Source organism: Equus quagga, chromosome 1 (genome assembly GCF_021613505.1).
Source record: "Equus quagga isolate Etosha38 chromosome 1, UCLA_HA_Equagga_1.0, whole genome shotgun sequence".
Lineage (NCBI taxonomy): Eukaryota > Metazoa > Chordata > Mammalia > Perissodactyla > Equidae > Equus > Equus quagga.
The window spans coordinates 139,215,364-139,241,798 of record NC_060267.1 but is presented as its reverse complement, the minus strand read 5'-3'; the positions used below and the strand labels follow the sequence as shown (position 1 = coordinate 139,241,798).

The 26,435-nt window shown below is 44.9% G+C and overlaps 2 protein-coding genes across 2 annotated transcripts in view; one reads left to right on the top strand and one right to left on the bottom strand.

The window, feature by feature from the left end:
* LRRC2 (leucine rich repeat containing 2) overlaps positions 1-5,862 on the bottom strand; it is a 34,833-nt gene extending 28,971 nt beyond the window's left edge. The window contains exon 1 of the mRNA XM_046642353.1: positions 5,711-5,862. The gene's annotated coding sequence lies outside the window, so the exon portion shown is untranslated. The remainder of the gene's footprint in view (positions 1-5,710) is intronic.
* On the top strand, positions 2,905-26,435 carry TDGF1 (teratocarcinoma-derived growth factor 1). The gene is made up of 7 exons (XM_046642366.1): positions 2,905-3,148; positions 22,654-22,693; positions 23,843-23,895; positions 23,980-24,117; positions 24,571-24,685; positions 24,778-24,887; positions 26,115-26,435. The coding sequence occupies exons 2-7, from the start codon at positions 22,674-22,676 to the stop codon at positions 26,228-26,230; spliced, it is 552 nt and encodes a 183-aa protein (XP_046498322.1). The 5' UTR covers positions 2,905-3,148; positions 22,654-22,673; the 3' UTR covers positions 26,231-26,435.

Here is a 26,435-nt window from a genome sequence, read left to right as displayed (position 1 = left end):
ACTGCCCCTGCGTTAAAAAATCCTTGCTCGTTAATTTCTACGCATCGATGTGGAGAAACGTAATTCAAGTTCCCGTCTTAGAGGAATAGTCTCTTCTGAGGCCTTTGTGTTCTATTTTTAAATAGTGGGAAATCAATCTTAGTCTCAGTATTTTGGTGGGAAAGAGTATATCCTGTCTGTCATCTAATCACGTTCACCATTTCCCCTGTGTTTTGCAAAGCAGAGAAAGAGTTTCTATTCTTCAGTTAAGGGGGTTTTGAATGTGCCAGGATTTAAATCAGGGTCTTGCCCATAAGATTTTCTGTTTGCAAATGTGTATAATAAAAACCAGTGACTCTAAGAACCCTAAGTGATGACTACGTTTGCTGGAGGTCTACACGTAACATCCAGAGATTCTGGGAAGCTAAGAAATACCAGCTCCTAAATGCCAGGTCCAGCCCAGCTGCTGGCATCCTGTGCAGGACAGGGCTGAGGGCCGGCTTCCCTAGACAACTGGACAGATTCGACCTTAACTCAGAAGATAGCAGCCCCCACTGGAGGGCACTGAGATCGGGAAAGTGGTTCTACAACAAGAGCCCACAAGTCATCCAGACAGGTAGGAGACCCTCCATCCAGGAACAAAGTCACATTGAGGAGCAGAGAGGAGGCAGATGTCAGGGACAGACACAGGCGCCAGTCACTTAGCAGCTTGGGGGAGAGAAGGTCCCTTGGCAAATTTACAAAGCTAATCTCTACTTTGTATGACAAACTCCGGTCAACACGGTCTTTCAGGCAAATATATAAAATGTAATTTCCTAAGCATTAACTTTCTGCAGAACTATAGAAATATCACGTGTATACTACACCGAAGAAGAAAAGAGAAAATTTCACTTCTACAAGATCCAGTCTAGAGACCCTCAGTACAAATAAAGCAATAGCCTCTTAGAGAAAACTCTACACTGAGTAGCCTCTCCTGAGGCCCCCTGAGAATGCAGAGCTTCAGTCTGGGTCCTCCCTGAATTTGACAGCAAAGGTCCCTGGTTCCAAGGTGACAGCTGATTCCAGCTCCCTGCTGGAGATCTGGCTTTGCATGGTAATGGCAGAATCATGAGAACAGCCTCTAGATGTGGCTGTGCTACCCACAGCCACAGAGCATCTCCCAGAGGAGAAAACAGGGGGACTAGGAGAGGGGAGAACGATGACGTCGCTCACTGCGACAGAAAGGACGCTGGCCAGAGTGTCCTCAGGCTCCTTCCTCTCCAGTGCTTCGTGTTCCAGGTCCTAAGGGAAAATGTCAACAATCAGAGACCCTCAAGGGTTGGATTCACAGTGGAAACGAAAATTCCTCCTGGAAAAACCTTTTGCTTTCCCGCAGGGGTCAGCAAACTTTTTCAGTAAAGGGTAAGATGGTAAATATTTTAGGCCTCAGGTGGAAGGTATTCTGTGGGTACTTATATAACAAAAGAGAAAACTCCCCTGTATATATACATATATACACACCCCACATCCATGCTTGCCTGCCATGGGCCTGCAAGCAGCGAGCACACTTCAGCTTCGTGCCCAGCTGCCCCCTGCTGGAGACATTCTCAAGAGCGACTAGCCCAGGAGGGAACGGCCTGGCGGGCCGGAGCGCAGAGGGGCAGGTAGGTCAGGGGGACCTGCTGCAGTCACTTTGGCTCTCTGCCCCTGTCTGACGCCCAGATGCCTGTGTGTCCCCTTCTGCCAGTCATCTCAGGCTGGGCAGCCAGCTGGAGGCTAGGTGATTTACGAAGTCACCAACTCCTGGGCAGAGATTCTATTGCTTGGCGCCTGGCAGTTGCTGACAGCAGAGTCTCCAACATGCGGATGGCAACCAGCGTGGCCCTTGGGCCAGGCAGACAGGTAGAGGGGGAATAGGGACAGAGCGCATACTCCAGCTTGTTCTCACGGCTCGCAATGCCAGCCTGCTCCAGCAGTGCCCACGTGCCATACAAAAACACTGCCAGTCCCGTGGGTTATAGTTTGCTGATCTCAGCCTTATTGAACAATAATGTATAAAATATTTTGCTTTGATGGATGTGATGGCTTTAAATTACAGCCACAAATTCCTTGAGAGTCTTCCCTTTAAACAGGTAGAGCTTAATTCCTCTCGGCTTGAGCATGGCTGGACTTAGTGACTCACTCCTAATGAGGGAATGTGGTGAGTGATCGTATGTCACTTCTGAGACTAAGTCCTACCAGGCATTGCTCTCTCTCGGGTCACTCATTCTGGGGGAAGTCAGCCACCATATCATGAGGATGCTCCAGGCCCAGCCCAGCCTTCAGATGCCTGTGGCCCTGGCCAACGTCTTGACCGCAGCTTTATGAGAGACCCTGAGCCAGAACCACTCGGCTAAGCCACTCCAGATTTCTGACCCTCAGCAACCGTGAGATAATAAATGTTTGTTGTTTTAAGCTGTTATGTGTTGGGGCGACTTGTTATGCAGCAATAAATAACATTCAGTGGACAGTAAAACAAGAGGCACTTATAAAAATCAGCCTTATTTTATAGGGACATCTGGTGTCTATATCCAGCTGCTTTCTTCACATACCCACTTGGATGTCTCACACACATCTCAAAGAAGCATGATTCCCTCCAAACCTACTCACTGAGAATCCATCCGTCTGGGCTGCGTTAATGCTTTCTGTTTCCTCACTCTGCCACCCGCTAGGCAGATATGCAGACACACACACGCTCATTCACACATCTAATTGATCACCTAAGTCTCAAAGGGCACGTGTTCCTCACCACCAATCAGTGTCACCTCTGGCCTCAGTTGTACAAAAGCCTCAGAGCTGGGCTCCTGACTTGCCACTCAGCACAACCAATCCATGTGCCACACAACCGTGAGTCACTTTCCAACAAGAACTAGATCACGCTGCCACCTAGCTCAAGTCCTCCAGAGACTTCCCTTTGGAACGAGACGGGGAAGCCAGCTCCTCACAGGGCCCAATAAGACCCTGGCAGGGTCTGCCCCTGGCCGGCCTCTCCCACTCACCCTGCCGCTCTCCTCCTCGGTGCTTCTCCGCCGGCTCTTCCTCCCACCTCAGACTCTGCACATGCTGCTCCCTCTGCCTACACGCTCTTCCAGCGTCCATGTGGCTTCCTCCCACACCCCGTCAGTGTGGCCTCCCGGCCCCCTCATCTAAGGTAGGTCCCCCTGTTATTTTCCCTCTCTGACTCTTGCTTATTTACTTCACAGCACATAACACAAGTTGAATTATTTGATCATTTGTTTAGTCATATGTTATCTGACTGTGGGCTGAGCTGAAGGAGAGCCAAGCTTACTGACAGGAGGAGCAGCCACCTGAGAGCCCCCAGACTTGGGCTCAGAGCCTGGCCTCCTCAAGTCAGCCATGCATCTCTGAGCAGTCACCCAGTAACAGACGTTAGGGACTGGAGGGGACACAAGCGCTACAGATGTCAGGCTTCTGCTTCTGAACGTCAACACACAAACCCTGTGTATTAAGCCAGTTTATTTGGTGTGTGTTTGTTCTTTGAGCTTGGGAACCCTAAATAACTGACATTTACGGGACTCATCAAATGCAGAAAGGTGACCGGCCTTGCCTCCGAGGTCTCACTCTAGAGGAGAACAGATGCTTAAAGGGATACATTTCAATGCCGCGTGTGGATTTGACAACAGAGGCTGAGCGAGCTGCCGTGGGAGCCAGAAGAGGAAAGGGGCCCTCCAGTGTGTGTGGGGTGGGGGTGCGGGAGGGGATGGTCCCGCCAGGAGGGTGGGGAAAGGGAAAGGACCATCCATTTGGCTGAATAATTTTCCGTGCTCCCTCCCCAGCCCAGGTATATCAAAACCACCTTACAGAACCCTCTGCGATCCTGAGCCAGAGGGCATGACTGGAAAAACATGTTCCCTGGCACCAGGGCACTAGTCTCCACTCCGAAGTCATGTGCCAGGGTTCCAGGTGGGAGGGGGGACTATCTGGTCACCTAGTCCGCTGCCTTCTTGTCAAATGACAGACTGGGCTGGGGTTTGGGGGTTGGATACAGAGCCAATCTCTCAGAGAATCTGAGGGGAAAGGATCTGGGGGAGACTGGGAGGAGACCCCACAGAGTCCACAGTACAGGTGCCCAGCTGTCCTCGGTGCTCCCTCTGCGAGGCTGGGAGAGGGACAGCAGCAAGGGGGAGGTGGGGAGAGTGAATGGAGCTGGTGTCAGGTCACCTGAACCAGCCGTGGGGAGAGGCCTGCCTCCCCTCCTTCCCACCTGCCCCTCAGAGCCCCCAGGACCCCTCTGCCCTGGGACAGACCAGCTCCATGCCTCCCTTCCTCAGCATCCTTCCTGGTGTATCCACCTTGTGAAGAAGATACTTATTATCAGCCTTGTGGATCCAAGGGAATGATTAATCAACAGGAGTTTCTGGTGACACTAAGGTACAGTGGGGGCAATAACATGGCAGACAGGGGCCTTTAGTGATGCACAAACTCCACCCTGTCCTCACATAAGGCCACCTGGCCCCCAGAGCTGGAATACAGAGTGAGTTTTCTGATAGAAACAGTGGGGTAAATAGGGACTAAATATTCAAGTGAGGTCAGTATAGTCACCATATTTCAGCCAAATTCTGAATTAAATTACATTTTATGTCACATGGTCAGCATTTCCCTGGGGACGCCCATTATTTTCATGGTAATTTGTGAAACTAGAAAATCCAGCCAGAGGAGGCAGAGGTGACAGATAGGGTTAAGAGGACAGTCTCAGAGTCAGCCTGCCTGGGCTGGAGTCCTGCCTCCCCCGATACTGCTGCACGTCCCTGAGGCCATTACCAAACCTCTCTGATCCTCCTCCGTGTTCTCATCTGGACACGGGTGTAACAAGCCAATGGGCTCACAGGACTGGAGAGAGGATCACGTGTGATAATTTGTATCAAGTGCTTAAGAGAGTACTTGGCACCTAGTAAAGCTCAAAAAACTGTCAGTTATTTAAAGAAAAAAGGAAAAGAAACTAAGACAGACTCACTGTCACCAATTAAATGTAAGATAAAAACAAAAGGTACAGGAGCATCTGAGGATTTTTCCCCACCAGGCGCAGTTTGCAGAGGTTCTTTGGGAGAACACCCCAGCCCCGGGGTTATGGGAGAGGATCTGGTCCAGCAGAGGAGCTGCCAGCAAGGTAGCGCTGCTTACAGAGCCGGACAATTCTCCCCGGGGTCTCCAATCACCTCTCCACCCTCACCCCCACGCCAGGGGGCGGGGGACAGTCTCTGAGGAAAGACATGCCCGGCCAGATGTCAATCATCCCTCTCAGGGCACTGAAGAGGACACAAACAAAATTGATTTATCTCCCCTGGACAGCACTTTGGACCAGAAAGTTTGAGCTCAGCCTTGGGCACCAGGGCAGGACGCGGGGAGTAATTCGCTAACCAGGAGCGGAGTCGTGCGGACCCTGCCACCCCAGCAGCCCCCCTGCGACGATCTACTGGCCCCCACTCTCCCCCTTCAATCCCAGTTCTTGCCCTAAAATGCAGATAAATGCGTGTTTACCCTCAGGCCCGTGTTCCGTTGGGGATGTTCACCCCTTTCACGCCATGGCACAGCGGGAACCACATCAATAAGGAGCGCACTGGTCCCCATCCTCCCGGCAGGTGCCACACGCCCCACCCTCGCGCTCCCCGTAGTCTCCCCGCCCCCGCCCCCTCCCAGTTTCAGGAGCAGCTGCTCACTCGGCGCCCACACCCTGTCCCCGACGGCCACCTACCACGACTGCGCTCAGCCCCAAGCCCCTGCCCGCTGCCTGCCGAGGGGAGCGGAATCCCGGCGGCCGAGCCTGTTTACACCCGCAGCGGCCACACACTGGAGCCGGAAGCGCTCCAGCTGCCGGAGCGTCCCGGCCTGTGCGCTAACAGGCTATATTTGTAAACTGATAACATGATCTGCAGGCCATGTGCTGATAAACTATCTATCTATTCTATGTGACTCAGCCCGGCATGAGACAAAACGGATTTCGTGGAGGAGGGCTTGGCACAGAGCGAGCAAACGACGAGTGGGCTAATTTGAGCCCTATAACCCAGGACTGTCTGCACCTCCCGTACAGATGGCCTGGCTTTTTTTACGTTGCAAATCCTGAAGTGTGTTAAATAAACAGGCTAGAGAAGGGAAAGGGTTCCGTTTTCTTAACCCTTTAAGCTGGGAAGCAAACAAAAAGCAAGATAAGAAAACCCTAAGACCAAGGAATGTGAAATATTTTTCAGTGTTTGAAGCAACAGATGTCAAAAGTCTTGATTTCATCCTTATATTTTTTTCTTTTTCATTTCCTGAAACCTATGTGAGTTTAGGTTCTCTTTAGAGATTTCCCTAATTGGAAAAATATGTTTTGCTGATACTCAACACTGTGACAATTTGACAATCAGTTAATAGTGTGGAGTCCACACAACCCCTCTGTGCCTTTTCACAGCAGTGGCTCCTCACACACCTTCGCCCTGAAACAGAAAAACGTGGTGTCTAATAGATACATAATAACTCTAATTACAAAATCGCCTGATTTTGAAAGGACTGACTATTTTCTATTTGTTGACGTTTATAATTGAATTGTCATTCTAAATTGTATACTAAGTTGGTTGGGGCCTAGATAAATGTTTGTGACTATATTAAATCAGAACTCTAACGTGTTGGATGTGCTTTTTATTGCTTAGCATTGAATTTTTATATTATTTTTCTCTTTTGATAAATAATGTAAGTTACGTATTTAGTACTTCATGTTTGCTTTGGTTCTTGTTTGTTGTGGCATTCTGAACCAAAGAATATAAATTGAAAAAGCACTTTCAGTGCAGATCCTACTTAAATGCTATTTCAATTTCTAAGAGAGCTAAATATTCAAAAGCTTAATCATATGTAAGTGGAAAAAATATTTTTTTTCCCCACGAATGCATTCAAAACACAGTGGGACACCTTTATGATGCTCATGTCAGAGGAGCAGGGCTGGGAGTATAGCCCAGGCTTCTCAGACTATAACGTGGACCCAAATAGGATTGAGAAATCTAGCAAATAAAATACCTTCAGTTACTTTCGAATTTCGGATAAACAACAAACAATTTTTTAATATAAGTATGTCAAATATTGCATGAGTCATATTTATACTAAAAAATTATTTGTAGTTTATCTTAAATTTACATATAACTGCGTGCCTTGTGTTTTATCTGGCAATCCTTCACCCAAACCACCAGGATCTTACTAAAATGCAGAGGCCACACAGGAGGCCACAGAGGCGCTGAGAGTCTGTATTTCTAACAAGCTCAAGGTGATGCCAAAGCTGCTGGTCCAGGGAAACACCACGAGTGGCAAGAATCTGGAATAAGCGCAGTCTGGTGCAGTGGTACCCAGGACTGGTTCCTCACTGGCATGGCCTGGGTGGACCCCTCTTCCCTAGGAAGTTCTGACTCAGTAAGTCTGGGGTGGGGTCCAGTGGTTCATATTTTCAGCATACTCTACAGTTGCTTCTGATTCACAGGCAGGAATATGAACCAAGAAGTATTTTAAAATACAAAATGTACTTTTTTTGGTGAGGAAGATTGGCCCTGAGCTAACATCTGTGCCAATCTTCCTCTATTATGTATGTGGGATGCCGCCACAGCATGGCTTGATGAGCGGTGTGTAGGTCCGTGCCTGGGATCTGAACCCAAGAACCCCAGGCCACCAAAGTGGAGCATGTGAACTTGACCACTATGTCACCAGGCCAGTCCCTACAAAATGCACTTTTGCTCACACAAGGAATTGTTATTATCGTATTAAACTCACTGTGTGTGCAGATTGCTGCATCTCTGGGCTAAGAGTATCCAGAAAGACCTTTCAGTTTCTGAGCTCTCAAGGGGCAGCAGGTAGAACTGTGCTCTGTAGTCTTCACTTCCTGGTGTCCCCTTGCAGCTGGAAGCAGCCCAATTCATACACAGCCTTATTATTACCAACGCCAGCTGTGTTCTCAGAGCTGAATACTTTTTATGCAGTTCAGCTCCAGTTGGGTTTGTAGCCTCTCATGAAATGCAGTCCACAGACCACAGCTTCAGCTTCTCCATGGGGAGGCGTACATATTTGCCTCATATCCAAGAGGGTTCCACACACAAGCTCACCCAGACATCCCTGGGGACCGAATGCTTTCCTCACAGCCATTCTAAATCTAGGACTCCTGTTGGCACACTGAGTCACACGTACCATGAAGCTTTCTTCCAAGTAAATCCTTGGTCTCACCAGCCCATCACCCCCATTTCATCACATAATTGTAGAAGAATGAAAAACCCAAAATCTTATAAACTGTTTCATTCTACTTCAGTGACTGTTACCAATGCTTCCCACTGAAGTGGGGGCAAGTGGCAAGGGCTCCTGACTCACCACTTCATGTGTGCTGGCTGAAAAACTGGAGCACAGCCCCCTGGGATGAGGAAGGCTGCACCGGCCCTCGTATTATATTGACATATTACATTAACTACATGATCAAATGAGACTATTTTGGATATATGGGGTTAAATTAAAATATATTATGAAAGTTAATTTCACCTGACTCTGTACTTTGTTCATGTGGCTGCCAGAAAATGCAAACTCACACACACGGCTGGCATGATATTCGATTGGGCTGCACTCCCGTAAGTCAGAATCTCGATTTGGACCACTCTTCAGCGGGCAATCCTGACAGCTGCTCCCCTCACCACCAAGATGGGCCATAGGGGGCGCTAAGAACCCAGGATCAGAGCAGAATGCTGCATCCTTCTCTCTAAGACTCATATTTATTTTTTTCCCTGGGAGGAGGCCAAACCTCTTCACAATATAATCTTATTCCACTGGAAGTGGCCAGAACTCAGATCTGTGCCAGTTCCATCGCTGTGAGCAATGTCATCTGTACCCTGGAAGCTGACCACACGTCGGTCTAGTCCACAGGCAGTCTTGACATGACTCTGACCAGCGCCCCCTGGAGGATGACTTTGCAGATGGATTGGATCTATTAATTCCTTCTCAGCCAAACAGTACTTATGAACGCCAAGCCTAAAACTCCCACTGGAAACTCTTTGTGTGTGGTGGTACAATTGTAGATGGAAAACTATTTTTGTTTAGTTTTTTTCTTTTTTTTTCAAATTTTGGTACAACCACTGTAAGATTAAAATAAAACAGGTACACACAAAGTCAAAACAAACAAAAAATCACACACACACGAGTAATAGCTACTATGTACCAGGCAGTTTTAGGTGCTTTATAACATAACATTTATAACCTTGGCAGATATCAGAAACAAAGCAGGAGATAAAATGTACTGCTGTCCTTACATAGCAGAAAATATATTCAGCACTTCCTGTTGTCTCATCTCGGGCTGGCCACAACACTGAAAGGGAGGCGTTGCTCCATTCATCTTACTGACCAGGCTTTGAGGCCAAAGCGTTCCCTGTTCTCAGGTGGACATGAGCACTGGACCCAGGACTGTAAAGCACAAAGCCAGTGACCTCTCTGAGATACTATGCTGCGTCCAGAAGACTGTTTACCCTTATTTTATTCATGAATCTCTTTTTTCTAAGCCCTTAGAAACCACACGTTCTCCTCAAAACAAGCCACTACCACCTCCCCCACTCTGTTGAATCTTCTGAGACCCTGCAGAGTCTGCCTTCTCACCCTTGACCTCATCTGCCCACCTCTTCATCCCCGCAGCTTGAGAATCATTCAAGGCCTCTGCATTTCCTGCCTGCTCCATTGTAGTAGTCTCCCGCAGCTTCCGGCACCAGTATAATGTCCCTCTGATGCCAAAGAGATCTTTCCAAACACACAGACCTGCTCAGGTCACTCTCCTGCTTGATTCTTCATATTTCTACACTTAAACGGCAATCTCCCCGGCTGGCCCGGTGGCGCAGCGGTTAAGTGCACATGTTCTGCTTTGGCGGCCTGGGGTTGTATGGTTCAGATCCCGGGTGTGGACATGGCACTGCTTGGCAAGCCATGCTGTGGTATGCGTCCCACATATAAAGTGAGGAAGATGGGCACGGATGTTAGCTCAGGGCCAGTCTTCCTCAGCAAAAAAAGGAGGATTGGTGGCAGATGTTAGCTCAGGGCTAATCTTCCTCAAAAAAAAAAAAAAGCCAATCTCCTTCGTTTGCAAGGTCTCCATGATCTGCCTCCTGCTGGCCTCCAGGCTTCCTCTGTCACCAGCATCACTACTCCTTGCCCCATCACACTCAGTTCATCCACACCCCTTCCTGTTTCCTCCTTCATCCAGGCCCACTCACACTTTTGTGCCTTCACTCTGCAAATACTACGTCATTACATGTCCATTTCCCCTTGACTGTGAGGTCTTGAGGATAGGAACATTGTTTGTTTAAATCTTGCTCGTCATAGCAACTAGCCCATTACCTGACACTTGGTAGGAATAATGAATGAGTGAAGTTGTTTGACCCTGCCTCAGGAGAGAGAGGTATCTAGAAAGGCAGTAACATTTGTCCAATACCTAAATGTAACGGACATAGTAGCTCATCTTAGAGCGTCTCCCTGGGGCATGTGTTTATATTCCCATTTTACGAGGATAATGAAGGATGAGAAGCTGAGGTTAAGTAATCTGTTTAAAGCAGGTTAAAAGTGCTCAGGGGTATGCACTCACCTCCCTCGCTGACATTAGAGGTATTTGTTGAGAATCTCGAAGAAGCCTGGCCTGAGGTGTTGGCATCAGACTGGCACAGCAATGACCCTGGCACACTGACACAAAGAACACCCACAATAAAGCTTCATAAACAGCCCACATCTGCTCTCAATCCAATACACCTGGGCTTGCATAGCGCTCTAGGGAAAACCCTTTCAGGAAAACCTAAGTCACTTATCTAGAGACACAGTGATAAAATGGATTTCAGATCTGTTGATTTTCATGAGTGGATAAGCAGAAAGGAAAATGCAAAATATATATTCAGAAATCGAGATGAAAAAAACGCCATTTCCCCCCCGCTATTAAAAGCTTGAATTCACTGTGGCCTTGTTCTAGCCAGTTCTAGACCAGCTAGTCTGTTTGGTGTCACATGCTGTCCTTCTGATTAATTCCCCTCATGGCCTTATGGCCAGTACAGATGCTGTCAGATGTACCATCAATGTGCGTCACTTCACATGCTGTCTTAGTCAGTTCGGGCTGCTGTAACAAAGTACCATGGATTAGGTAGCTTATAAATAACAGAAACTTATTTCTCACAGCTCTGGAGGCTGGAAGTCCAAGATGAGGCTGCCCGCATGGTCGAGTGAGGCCCTCTTCCAGGATGCGGACTTCTCCTTGACTTTGTATCTAATACCCTTATAAAATTTACTTACTATATTAGTTTGCTTGGGCCGCCATAACAAACACCGCAGACTGGCTGGCTTAAACAACAGAAATTTATTTTCTCCCAGTTCTGGAGGCTGGAAGCCCAAGGTCAAGGTGTCAGTGGGTTTGGTTTCTTCTAAGGCCCCTCTCCCTGGCCTGCAGATGGCTGCCTTCTCCCTGGTCCTCCTTTTCTGTGTGTGTGTGTCCCAATCTCCTCTTCTACTAAGGACACCAGTCTGATTGGATTTGGGCGGACCCACATGACCTCATTCACCCTTAATTACATCTTTAAAGGCCCTACCCCCAAATCTGTCACATTCTGAGACACTGAAGGTTAGGGCTTCAACACATTTCAGCCCATAACACCAACCTTCTCAGAAATTTTATAAGCTAAGAACTCTGACCAATACAAGAGATCAGATCATCACTGACTATCCTGGTATTCTCTCTTTATAAGCCCCAGGCGTTTGGAGTCATGGCACTGACCACAAAGCACAACTGGATATTTGATTGTTTAGCTGTTTGGAGCGCGCTCTTCCAACAAACTGTGAAGTTGAAAAGGGCAAGATCCTCGCCTGTCTAATTCACTACCAGATACCTAAGACCAAACATGTTTCCAGGGACATAGCAGGCACTTAACAAATACTTGGGAAATTAATGAATGAATCCCCATTTAATAGGTAAGGACAATAAATATGTATGAGAGATTTCCTAAGATTATTTTTATGATTGTAGTTTCCACTTCCAGCAATGATAGAGTAAGTAATTCAGACCAACCTGCTAAAACAACTAGAAACTTGGACAAAATAATTTTGAAACGCCAGTTTAAATCATCAATAGATCACCTAAATTGAGTGAGAAATTGAGATGATTCAAGGCTGTTAGAGTGCCTCAGAGGGTAGTTTATTTCTGGTTTATCCTTATTCTTGAAGCAACTCATGGTTCCAGGTTTACCAGGAGCTCCCTCCTGAGCTGATTCTCAACTCTGTTTGTCCCTTCAGCCTCCATGAGTCTGCAGGGACCAGTTTAGACCCTTAATCTCTCAGCTACCTGGTCCAGGATCAGCAGGTGTCTCCGGGGCAGGGAGTTGGTAAACTACAGCCTGTAGGCTAAATCAGGCTCAATGTCCGTTTTGGTAAATAAAGTTTTATTAGACCATAGCTATGCTCATTCCTTTAGGTATTATTTATTACTTCTTTCATGCTACAACAACAGAGTTGAGTTGTTGCTACAGAGATTACATGGCCCAAAAAGACTGAAATATTTATTATCTGGCCTTTTACAGAAAAAGCTTGCTATCCTAGGGAGATGTGGCCCCAAATACATTGATTTCATTTCTAAGATTCCTTCTTCTCTTGCTTCTTGGCCTTATTGATGATTTAAACGAAGATCAGGAAGTGGCAAAGGCATCAAGTTGTACAAGACTTTGATAAGTCAAGGAAGCAGAGTGAATTGTACTAAATGTAATGGACTAAACACTACCATTACGAGAAGCTATTGTTAGTTACAAAAAACACACCTTAAGTATAAAGCTACAAAAAAGGGAGGGGGTGCATTACAAAAAAAGAAAGTTGGCAAAACTATGTTGAGATCTCACAAAGTATACTTAAGACTTGCTAGAAATAAAGAATATTTCACAATGCTAAAAAAGACAATCTAGAAGACATCAGAAAGATATAATAGCTCTAAATTTGTAAGCAGATAACAACATAGTCTACATACATATAAAATAAAACAAAAAATTTAAAAGGAAAAACAGACAAATCCATAGTGGAATATTTTAACCTCTTCTTTCAGTAATTGAAAGGAGAGCAGACAAAAAATTAGTAAAGATATAGAGTAAGCTAATATGAAATTGACACAATTAACCAAATATACATAACAGAACACTGAATTCAGGAATAGCATAGCACAATTAATTTAAAGGACCAATTATTTTTTAACTGAGTATCTGCTGGGTCATAAAGCAAATCTCAACAAACTTTAAAGGGCTGAAATCTATGAGTTTGGTTTCTGATCATGATACAATTAAGCTAAAAGTCAATAAAAATTAAGTACAAAATGTCCATTTATTACAAATTGATAATGCATGAATCAAAGAAGAAATCACAATAGAAATGCAAAAATACTTTACAAATAATCGAAATGAAAATATAATTTACTCTATGCTGCTAAAAACCTTAATTGCAAATAGTAGAAAAGAAGAAATCTAGAGCCATAGAAGAGTCTGAAAATCAGTGATCTGAGCTTTCATTTCAAGTAATTAAAACAAAAGACCAGTTATATAGTTTCATGTGATTAAAACAAAAGAACTAGGCAGAAGAAAACAATAAGGAGCAGTGAAAAATGAAGTTAAAAAATAAGCATACAGTAGAGAGGATTCACAAAGGCAAAAGTTAGTTCTTTAAAAATAAAGAGAGATGGCAAAATTACAAATACTAGAAATAAAAAAGGAGCCATCACTATAGATCCTACAGACATTAAAAAGTCCTAAAATAATGTTATAAACATCTTTAAGCCTATAAACTTGAAATGTGATTGAAGTGGGCAAATTCCTAGAAAAAAATAACATATTCAAACTGACAGAAAGATAAATTGAAAATCTGAACATTGCTACAATTTATGGGAAAAAAATGAATTCATAATTAAAATTTATCCCCCTGCTCCCCAAAAAGCCATTTCCAGATCGTTTCACTGATGAATTCTACCAAACATTTAACAAAGAAATGACCCCAACTCTATACCAATTCTTTCATATAATAGAAAAAGGGAACAACTACAAACTCACTTTGTAAGGAAGACATAATCTTGAAACCAAAACATGACAAAGACTTTCAGAGATATGCAAATTATAAGCCAGTCTCAATCACAAACGTCCATGCAAAACTCCTAAGCAAAATAGTAGAAAACTGAATCCAGAAAAACATAAAATTGATTTGTATCATGACTATGCTTGGGTTTAATCAAGAAATGCAAATTTGTTTTAACATTTGAAAATCAATCTATGTAAATCACATTAACATAATAAAAATAATCATCACGACAGCTACAGAGAAAAACACAGCAAAATTCAACATTCATTTATCATTTAAAAAAATTCTTAGAAAAGCAGAAATGAATACAATTCCAAAATGGCCACTCCATAAAAGCAATGAGAACGCTGGCAAAAGCTTCAAAATCAATTTTTCAGAATCCTGGAGCCAGAATTAACCAAAGGCTTGCAACAATGTGAGGAGAGTTTGATCAAGAAAAATTAATGAATCTCAATAAGAACACTAACTTGCCCCATTGCTATCCTTCATTCCCTAGCTCTGCAGTGGCCTTGAAAAACAACAACCTTGCAACTATAGTAGTGGTAAAAAAACAGCAGCCTATCAACCATTAGAGGGGAATGAAGGTCTAGAGCTCCCTAAAAGCCCCATGCTCAAAGAACTGTCACCATTTGACATATCCAAAAACTCACTGAAAAATTCCATTCTTAGGGCTTGCTTTATGTGATCCGACTTAGAGCTCACCCTATGCTAACAATCCTTTGCCCAGGGTATTTGTTGAGAACAATCACTGGCAATTGTTTAACACTGCAGCTGCCTGAGGCAGCATTACCAGTTAGAGCTAACAAAAGCCTAACCAAAAAAAAAAAAAAGGAAAAGGAAAAATCAGGATGAATAGGGAGCTTTGAAAAGCTCTGACATATTTCTGGGACTCTAGAAGGCCACATGCATGTGCAAGGCTGTGCACACGCCCAGGAAAGACCTGAGAAGGCCCTAATCTCTCATCTCTGGTTAACCTGAGGCACTGCACAAGCAGGAAGCGAAGGCAAAGACACAGTTTTAAACTCTCAGCTGGAGCATTGGAGTCATGCCCCTAAATATACACAGAGCGCCTCAGCAAAGGTTGGGAGACATGAGTTCAAGGAATTTAAGCAAAGCTCTCTGTCTAATCATTAGCCAACAATTGAGCTAATCAAGCAGAGACTTCAGTGGCCACACATGACAAAGGATACCGATTTTAAAGAATTAGTACAGGAAAGTCACTAAATGAACAAATAGTAAGAACAACAAACTCTGGGGAGGTGAGGAGTCTGATTTTCAGAGTTGCCACATTGTATGATTTTAAATGTCCAGTTTTTTAAAAAAAAACTATGAGACACACAAAGAAACAGGAAAGTATGGCCCATACACGGGGTTGGGGGTGAGGGGGGCACAGTCAACAGAAACTGTCCCTGAGGAAGCCCAGATATTGGACTTACCAGACAAAGAGTTTAAATCAGCTATTACAAATAAGTATATTTAAAGATCTAAAGGAAATTATGTCTAAAGAACTAAAAGAAAGTATGAGAATGGTATCTCACCAAATTGAGAATATCAATAATGAGAGAGAACTATGAGAAAGAGCCATATAGGAATTCTGGGGTTGAAAAGTACAATAATTGAAATGAAAAATTCACTAGACAGACTCACAGTAGAGGTGGACTGGCAGAAGAAAGAATAAAGTCAATTGAGATTGAGGTCAATTGAAATTATATAATCTGAGGAACATAAATTAAAAAGTATGAAGAAAAATGGACAGAATTGAAGGGAGAAATAGATAATCCAACAATAATAGCTGGAAAATTCAATATACCACTTTTAAAAATGGTAGAACAACCAGGAAGAATATGAACAAGGAAAGAGAAGACTTGTATAACTCTATAAGCCAACTAGAGCTAACAGATGTCTTTAGAATACTCCACCCACCAGCAGCAGAATACACATTCTTCTCAAGAGCACAGGGAACATTCTTCACAAATTGTGGTATATACATATAATCATCCATAAAAGGAATAAAGTACGAATATGTGTTATAATGTGGATGAACCTTCAGAACATTACACTAAGTGAAAGAAGCCAGACACCAAAGGTCACATAATGTGTGATTCTACTTATATGAAATATTCGGAATAGGTAAATCCATAGTGACAGAATGTAACTCAGAGGTTACCAGGGGCTACGGGGGAGAAAAGAGGGAGCAACTGCTTCATGGGTGTGGGTTTTCTGGGGGGTCATTAAAATGTCTTGGAATTAGAGGTAGTAGTTGCACAACATTGTGAATGCACTAAACACCAGTGAATTATTCACTTTAAAATGGTTAACGTTATGGTATGTGAATTTTATTCCAATTAATAGATAGAATATAGACATATAATATTATATATAACAAACATAATTATTCACCAATAACTGATTTATATGTAGACAATCCAAAAGAATCTAGAGATATACCATAGGACTTGATAAGTGTTATAGACTGAATTGGGTTGCCCCAAAATTTACACGTTGAAGTCCTAACCCCTAGTAGCTCAGAAATGACTGTTGGCGATCGGGTAATTAAGGTAAGATGAGCTCATACAGGTGGGCCCTAATCCAGTATGACCCGTGTCCTTATGAGAAGAGATTAGGACAGAGACATGTGCACACACAGAGGAAAGATCGTGTGAGGACACAGCAAGAAGCCAAGGAGAGAGACCTCAGAAGAAGCCAAATCTGACAATATCCTGATCTTGGACTTCCAGCCTCCAGAACTGTGAGAAAATGAATGTGTGAGGTTTAAGCCACTCAGTCTGTGGTATTTGTCATGGCAGCCCTAGTAAACTTACATAATAAGTAAATTTTATAAAGGTATTGGATATACGGTCCATATAAAAATCAGCAACCACAAAAATGAAAGCAAAAGATACCATTTACTTTAACATTAAAAAAATTAGGAATAATTTAACAAAACTATACAATATCTCTATATAGAAAACTATAAAAAATTATTAAAAGAAATTAAACACCTAAACAGATCTTCATGGACTAAAAGATTCAATACGATATAGATATTAATTCTAAAGAATCAATGTACTCTAATCAAAATCCCAGCAGAATTTTTTGGAAATTTAGAAAATGGTTTAAAAATTATATGGAAGTGTAAAAGGTCAAGAATAGCCAAGATAATCTTGAATATGAAGAACAAAAGGAGAGGACTTCACTATACCAAATATCAAGGCCTATTATAAAGCTACAGTCATGAAGACAGAATGATATTGGTACAAGAAGAGACAGATAGACCAAGTGAACAGAATAAAGCATTAAAAAAAATCTCACAAGCATGTGAACAATTGATTCATGATGAAAATAGCATTATACAGCAGTAATATAAGAATGAAGGTTTCAATAAATGATGCTGAAACTTTGTATAGCTTCAGTGCAGTGAAATACTATACAGCAATGAATATGAGCGAACTTCTATAAACAACATGGATGACTCTCCTCAACATAATGTTGAGCAAAAAGCAGACATACACACATACTTTCGATTATATAAAGTTCAAAACCATGGAAAAACCAATCTATGGGATTAGAAATCAGAAAAATAGTTAGCTTTGGGGAAGAGGGAGGGAGCGAGAATTGTGAAGAAGCATGAATTCTGAGTTTCTTGTAATATGCTTTTTCTTGGCCTTGGTAGTGGTTATGATGTGGATTGAGGCTGCCCCAGCTAGAGAAGCCCAAGTTGACCTGGCCTACATGCCAAACTATATGAGCCAGTGGACTTTTTTTATCGTATGAATTAGGACTGCGCCAGGGAGAGAAGCCCAGGGCATCCTCACCTACATGCCGATCTATATGGCCAGATTCGTATCTAAAGTTATATGACCGCACAATAACCAGACCCCATCTGCACTGAAATCATTTAATGACTTTTTACATCATCTTTTCTTTTTTTTTCCAGTAAAAATAAGTCACGTACCCATGCCTTATAAAATTAGCCCTAACCCTCAACTCAGGGCAGCAGCAGGAGCTCTGACCGCCCGTGGGTCCTGTCCCCACGCACCAGCTCTGCCTGCCCATGGGTCCTGTCCCCATGCTATTCCACACTATTCTCTAAATAGAAGAGCACTACTGCCAGATCTTGAGAGTCTAAGAAATCTTTCGACTCCTCGGCTCACCGACCCCGCATCAGTTACTTGGTGCTCACTTTGGAATAATTCATTAACCTGTAACCCTTATTATTTGTACACTTTTATGAATGCATGATACACTTCAAAACAAGTTTAAAAGTGTTTGTATTCATTTTATATTACTGTGTAACAAATTCTCACAAACTCAGTGTCTCAATACAACGCCTTTCATTATTTCACAGTTCCCATAGGTCAGAAGTTCAGCCTGGCTCAACTGAGTTTCCAGAGTGGGGCCCACTTCAAAGTGCCCGAGGTCATTTGCATACAGGAAATCTCACCAAAGCACTTTAATCCATTTCTGATACAGCCTGGGTTTCCGCACTCAGCCCTCCCTCCCTCCGCTTGCATTTAATCCATTTCAAAACCATTAAGAGCTGTGAAGAATGCCCGCATGTAATCAAATACAAAATCCACTTAAGAAGCACTTTTCAATGAGATTCTCCAGGTCTTTGAAGCCAAGTGGGACCTCAGCTTGCCTGCCCAACTCTGACTCCTTGGAGTCTGTCTGCCCATCTGTCTGTCTCCTGGGGCCAGTGGCCTTGACCTGGTCAACAAGACATCCTTCCCCATTAGCAGGTTTTTGATAACACTAAAATGACATAGATTACAGGGCTTACCCTATCTGAGGGAAGGGGAAAGAGCGGGAGCCCGATCTTGGAGATCTCTGTCTCCCTCAGCGTGCTCAGCACAGAGTACCTGGTCAGTAATGCCTGTTGAATTTGATTGGAAGAAGAAAAATTTTGGTGAGAAAGAATTCTAAATCATAGTCATGTCTAAAAGTCTAAATCAGACTTTCTTTACCCTGACACGGTTTCCAGTAAGTGCATCAAGATTATCTTGTTTTATATATGGTGAACTCTTTGACTAAGTTGCCCAGAATTCAGCATTGGTTTTCATTCCTTCGCTGTTGTGGGGAGGAGGTATTCTTTATTGTATTTCCTGGCTCAAGATAGGAGAAGCAAGTTGTTTTCCTGCCGTGCTTCTCAAAGACCTTGCCTTGCCCCACCCCCTTTTAGAAACTAAGGCTAAGTCACGTTTCTATCAGCCACCGATGCAGCAGATGGAGTAAGATTTGGCAAAAGGAAACCAGCACAGGCAGACACTTTGCTAGAGGCTGGGGAAGCCGAGATTTCTGGAAGACCAGGTTTCTGGACCTGAGGGATAAGGGAGAGGGGGTAAGGCTGGCGAAAGACAACAAAAGAAATATGTTTTCGTGTTGACAAGATAAAGTAAACTCTGGCCATGAGTGCCAGGACGGGGGTCTCTCAACTGGAAGCCGGGGAAGGGAGGACAGAGTCAGGAAGAGCTTCCCAGAGCAAATGGCACCTGGCTTGAGTCTCAAGAAGCTAGTTCAAGTTCCCTCTATGAACTACCTTCCAGGTCATAGAAAAAGAAATACAAGCACCCCATAAACACAGGAAGCAATGCAAATCCAAACAACAAGATATGAGATATCTTTCACATACAGAATTAGCAAAAACAAGATTTTTTGCTCAATTCGCTTAACGGGGGAGGAAGGAGAAAGAGAGGAGAGGAGACTGCTGCAGGCTGCTTGGAAAACAACTTGGAAATGTCCACCCTTTAACCAAGCAACGCCATTGCTAGAAATTTACCGGCTGGATATATTCTCAAGCACTCATCAGGGTATATGTACAAGGGAGTTCCCTGAAAACACAGAAACACTGCGTCCATCCATTGATAAAATGTTATGAAATGTCTGTATAGGAATTCATATGATATAGCCCCCACCCACCCCCAACACACACATACAAAATGGAGTCCTCTCCTAGGCCCTTCTCCGTCCCTCTTACCCAGTTTATGTAACAATATAGCTCTAAAGTGACTCATTTGAGCTCATCTTCCCCCCTGCGATTGCAGGTTTTTGAGAGCAGAAATCTATTCTTCTAAACCCCACACAGAGATCTGGGGCAAATACAGAAGAGGTTTCCAGTCTCTGTTTGCTAATTTCACCAGTGAAAACAGAAAGCCATTAACTTGTTAAGGACCGGGCCCTGACAGTCAACGCAGTAGACTCATTAAATACCTGTTGACTGAACAGCCCAATAGCAAATATCTAGCCACGCCAGCACCACAGCTCTTCCCTCCCTTAATCCTCTTCCTGTCCCAAAACCTTGCCCAGATTCTGTCCCCGCTACATACACTTGACTTTCTCTGCCCTCTCTCTTGACCTGTGGGGAATGCAGATCTTTTCAGTGAGTTCCCGTCCTTGGATAAGAAGGAACTTTGTATGGCAGAAAGGCTGACAGGCTGGGGTTGCCAGCCATGCTAACATCGCCAGTCTCGGGGCTTCAGTTCCTTCCTCTGAAAATAGGGAGGTGATTTCCAGGGGTCGTGGTTCAAGTTCTGAAAGTTCCACACCAGCCCCTTTAGATAAGGAAGTCAATTCAGGGGTGATGTTCTGCTGGCAGTTCTGCCACAGACCTGCCCAGCCTCTGTGGAAAAGACATTTTGAAAATCTACAAATGGGATTAGTTGTCTCATCCATAATGTGAGACGAATAATGCCAACCACTTATCTGTGGAGTGTTGAGGACCCTGAAGCACAAAGTGCTCTACAAATGTACCTGGTTTCTTTAAGCCTCCTTGCAGCTCCTGGGGTTGGCGGCAGCCTTCTCCCATGCTGCCCTCCCCCACATCCGGCTTCCAGAGCTTCAGGCCAAGTTCCCCAGACCTCTCTGAATCTCTGCATGCCACTGGAGCATTTCACAAGTTGAAAGGCCACACAAGGTGAAGCCCAGCAGGAACTAAACAGCCAGCTGTTGTGGAGTTGCAAATGCTGCCAGCTATAAGTAAATGGGCTGCATTCCACCATCGCTCGGATGGGCCCCCATACAAATAATTTTTAGTTTACTTCTCCCAAGATGCAGATGGAGAAGGAAATAATGGATCTTCTCTGCCCCTGTGGACGCAGCGCATTCGGACAGGTAGACACTGATGCTGAAATGGCCTCGGGTCCTGCCGATTCGTTCTGCCACGGTGTAAATCTGATGAAGAAATGGGTGAAGTGAACTACATAAACGACTCGCACTTGTGTGTCTGGCAATACTAGGCAGACGCCAGGCATTTACTTTAGAAATTAGAATGAAATTATATTTAGAAGAAACTACTCGTGGCTTTGGGCGTATTTAGTAACAAATTCAATAATCTGGAGCATTGGGGTGTCAAGTGGGGCACTCCGGTTCACGGCAGCGCCTCTCTCCAGCAGCGGCGTCTGGGGCTTAGCGCGAACCACCAAATAAACGCTTTTAGGGTACCACGGGACACGTCTGAATCCGGGGTTAATTCCGGGGGTGTGGGAGGAGGGGCGGCGAGGGGATGGAAGAGGCCACACTGTGGGCACCGGGACACTGATAAAACCCAAGTGAAACCAAGTGGCAAGGCTGAAATGGCCTCCCATGCCGGACCGCCGTGTTTCTAGGACTTTTTCACAGAGTACACTTGGCACCGCGACTGCAGATCCTCAGCAGCTGCGCCCCAGCCCCCTATCCGCCAGGCAGGCGCAGCCCCCGGCCGCACGCTCCCGCCTCCCAGCCGGCCCGCACGGGCGCCTGGCGCCGGCTTCCGCTTGCTTCCAGCCTCCACTTGCAATTCAGGTTCGTCTGGAATTTACACTCACAGGAGATCAGACACCCCTCAGGGACCCCTCCTGACCCTGAACTTCCATCTCGTTTGCAAGATTCCGAGGCTTTCTCCCCACACACCCAACTCCCCCCCGGCACACACTTCTTGGCCACCCGAGTATGCCCAGGGCAGAGCCCGGGGCCACACAAAGGGGAAAGCAAATTTCAAGAAGTAAAACTTGGCCCTAAAGTATCAAACGCCTTGAGAGACCCATGCATGGTGTTTAGGTTTTCCTAATTAAAACAATTACTTTCCACTACTCCTCCAACCTGAAAACCCCAGCTGGAGAGAGTATTTGATGATTTTTTTTTTCCTCAAGAGTAAATCAGTATTTTTAACCCACGACTAATGATAGAGACATTAGGGCTAGTTAACCACAGTTTTACAAGACTTCGCCTTTTCCCTTCTTTGTTTTTACCTCCTCTCACCTCCACCCCTGGAGTGACAAAGCCTTGTAAGGGGGGTGGGTCTCCCGTCTCCCCACCCCACTGAGGACCCTCCCCGCACCCCAGGGGTTTGTTGTTGAGGAAGGAGAATCCCCGGGAAGGCTGAGTCCCTGGCCGGGGTCAGAACATTCTTTAGGACCCAGCCGGGTGATGAGTCGCCCAGTTTCCCGAGACATCCTGGCTCCTGCTTCTCCTAAGACCGTCTGGGGAATGATTTTTTTTTTAAATCCCCGTTTTCTTTTCGGAAATTAATGTTTTTATTTCCGTGTTTTGGCAATGACTGTGAATTAAAGCCATGCTAAAATTTCTTCCCCCCTAAACTGTTAGGAGCCGTGGACCGCAGGAAGATGGAGCGCTTCTCTTGCAGGTATGAACAATCTTGAATGTGAACTTCTGATTACTAGAGCTTGCCGGCTTAGGAAATAGTGTCCTACACCTCTCTGTTGTTTGATTTCATCTTGCTCAAACCTTGAAAGAGCTGCAAACAGTGCTGTTTTTCCTGAAAGACGTGGAACCTCACACTTATGTCCAACTTTGCCATTGGCTTATAACGTTTGCAGTGGGGTTAATGGCTCTGCCTATGAAATTGATGCCGGCTCGGCGAGCCGAGGAGTCGAAAAAGATTTCTTGGACTCTCAAGGTCTGGTAGTAGTGTGCTTTTATTCACAGAATAGCATGGGGACAGGGCCCGTAGGCAGTGAAGGGCTGCAATGTGTTGAGGGTTAGGGCTAAATTTATAATTCATGGATATGTGACTTATTTTTAGTAGACAAAGGAAAGATGATGTAATAAGTCATTAAAATGGTATCAGTGCAGGTGGGGTCTGGTTGCTGTGTGGTCGTATAACTTTAGATATGAATTGGGTCAGATAGATCAGCATGGAGGCCAGGACGCCTTGGGCTTCTCTCCCTGGGGCAGCCTTGATCCACGTCAAAATGACTAACATTTTCTTAATCTTGTGTAAGAAAAGGTCAAAATTACAACCAAATTAAACATCTGCTTCTGAAAAGGTTAAAGGTATAGACAGATTCCACATTTGCAAAACTATTAAGAGTAATAGGGGGACTTTTTAAACCTCAAAATCGTTTAATTGACTGATTTAAATGAAGTAGTTTGTAAAATTTGATTTGTCATCTATGTAGAATGTCATGCAGCCATTTAAAAAATTTTATATGAAAACTGTGCAGGAGAAAAATACATGTTACGTGAAACAGAAGATAAAAGATTTACATCTATTAAAAAGTATGTGCGTATGAGGACAGAGCCTAAGAAGTAATGACACATATTGAGAAGAGCTGGATATTAGGTGGCTTGTATTCTCATCGTTTTTCTTTATGTTGTACATGAATTAGTCAGCCATTTACAAAGCCAGGAAAAAGAAGAAAAGAAAGGTGGTCCTCGCAATTTCTCCTTGGTGGTCTGTGGTCTTGTCCTTGTGACGAAAAGGCCTGGGTGTTATCTCTAAGGCTTTTATTTGATTTGTTTTGCTAACGAATGTCTGATCTCCTCTTTCTAGTGTGATTATGGTCATGGCCATTTCCACAGCGTTTGAACTGGGATTGGTTGCTGGTGAGAGACTTTTCATTCTTTTGATCATTAGCAATTTTCATGTGACCTGAAATACAGGCTCCATGAGTTGATTTTGTTGTTAAGGGTTGGGCCACCATGAACTTGCACGTCCGTCCCAGGGAGACCTGGCCTTCAGAGCTGACACCATTCGGTCCCAGGAGGAGCCTGCAGTTCGTCAGCGGCGGCCTTTCCAGTTTGTGCCATCCACAGGAATCCAGGACAGTAAGACTACCAGCTTAGCTGGATCTGCAGTGTGGTGTCTCTGACCTGGCCCTTCACGTGTCTCCTGAGTATCTTCTTGACCCTCTTGCACCTGAGAGAGTGGGCCCCGATTCTGGAGCTGGGTGGAAGGTTGGACTGGTTTTGGTTATGGAGGTGAGACAGGCATTGTGTCTGTCACCTCCCTGGAACACAGATTCCCTCACCTGATTTCCTCTTCATGCTGGGGACCCGGAAATCACCACTGGCCTGGAAGTGAAAAAGATTTCTCTGCCAAAAGGCACAGGTAGCAAAAGGAACACTAAAAAGCAGAGTCTTGTTCTGTGAGGTTTATAGTGTTTAGACATCTGCAAACACTGCGGGGAGACTAAGTCCTTAGCGCTGCGTTATCCTTTGCTACAGGAACTCAGCTTTTCGCTCCCTCCACCCTCTCAGCCACCTCTTCTTACATTTCAGGTAAAGAGCTAAACAAAACGTGCTGTCTGAATGGGGGAACCTGCATGCTGGGCTCCTTTTGTGCCTGCCCGCCCTCCTTCTATGGACGGAACTGTGAGCACGATTTGCGCAAAGAGTAAGCCGTTAAAACAGGTGGGGTGGAGGCGACCGGGAAAGAGAAGAGAGGATTCAGAATACTGAAGCATCGTCTTACCTGTTCATCCTCAGAAACTGTGGGTCTGTGCCGCACGGCACCTGGCTGCCCAGGAGGTGCTCCATGTGTAAATGCTGGCACGGCCGGCTTCGCTGCTTCCCTCAGGCCTTTCTGCCGGGTTGTGGTAAGCGATGTTCCCCTCTTTTGCCCTTTCAGGCTGGTTAGTTGCCTGTGGGTGCTGAGCTAATGGCGTCTCTCCTCTTTCTCACCTCATGGCTTGCTAGGGCTGGCAGTTGTTCTGCTTGTAAAAGCATCAAGGACTCCAGATGGGATAGTCACCATGGCATCTTTGATACTTAACTCCCTCAAAATGTGGTTAGTCGTGCTGCCTGTCACATGGAGAGTTACTACAGTCTGTTTGAGGGTTTATAGTAGGTGAACTTCTATTGAGGAAAATAAACAAGGAAACGCTTGGCCTCTTAAACACCGAGAGATGCTCTCTGGTGTTCCTTTCCTTTGGGCAGGAAGACCTAGACAATCTCCAGGGGATCAGCTCAGTGAGTGCCCACTCTAACCGCAGGGTCGGGGGCACCCAACTCCAATTAATGCCCTTGTTTCCTACCAGAGGCTTGACTCCACTCTCATTCCTTAGGAACTTCTTGGATCCTAAAAGGCCCCTACACGGACACCCCCGCCCCCCCACCCGGCCATGCTTGGTCTCAGATCCCTTTCACCTTATTGATTTCTATTGATTTGAGGAGAACAACAACAAGAAGGGCAGAGGCCAAGAGGAGAGGGATCTCCTCCACCCCAACCAGAGCCCAATTTCCAGGTCCACCCAAGTTCACTGGCCTCTCGTGGTTCTTACCCTATAGATGTTAGAAATTGAAAATGTTCGAGTCTAGAAAGTAAATGAAAGCAAATACTTCACTTGAGTACAAGATGGGGCCCCCAATCCAGACAGGCTTTTGTCTTTTCCATTTGCAACCTGAGTGTCAGGCCCAGGATAGGTGTTTGGTAAGTGTGGGTTGAAGGATCGGATGGGTGGGGACCATACTTTTTTCCTGGAACTTGGGGCCTAAAACATGCTGTCTCCTTATCATCAGAGCCTAACCAAGTTCTGCTGCACCCCTGCAGTTGAAGGTGTCGTCAGCTGGGGTAGGTTATCAGGTGTGAGAGCACATGCCCGAGGAAGAGCAAGTTAACAATAGGCCCATGGCAACTTTTGTTGAAAGATATTTTTCAGGAGCATCTGAATTCCATGTTGTCAGTACTGTTGATCCCATAAGCACACTACTCAAATGTTGGGCCCCAACTAATTTTTGGCTCATGGAGATATGTCACGTATGTGGGCAGCAGGATAAACTGCCAGAGGGATTTCCTTTAATGACCAAGTGTCTCCACCTTCCAGATGGCCATGTGATGGATGAGCACCTCGCAGCTTCCAGGACTCCAGAATTAACACTGTCTGCGTGCACCACTCTTACGCTAGCTGGCATCTGCCTTGCCGTACAAAGTTACTGTTAATCAACATTTGCATGCAACATTTGTCCTTAGATTTCATGACCAGTATAGGCTATCTCTCCATTGTCCTGAGAGATGATCATTTATTTGTTGCCGTGAAATAGGGAATAGATTTCCATAGTGGTGCCTAACATTTCCTTAAAGTACCAACTACTTTCCTCTGCCCTACTCTTTCCAAAAAACTACTTTAAAAAAAAGTCAGCTGTAT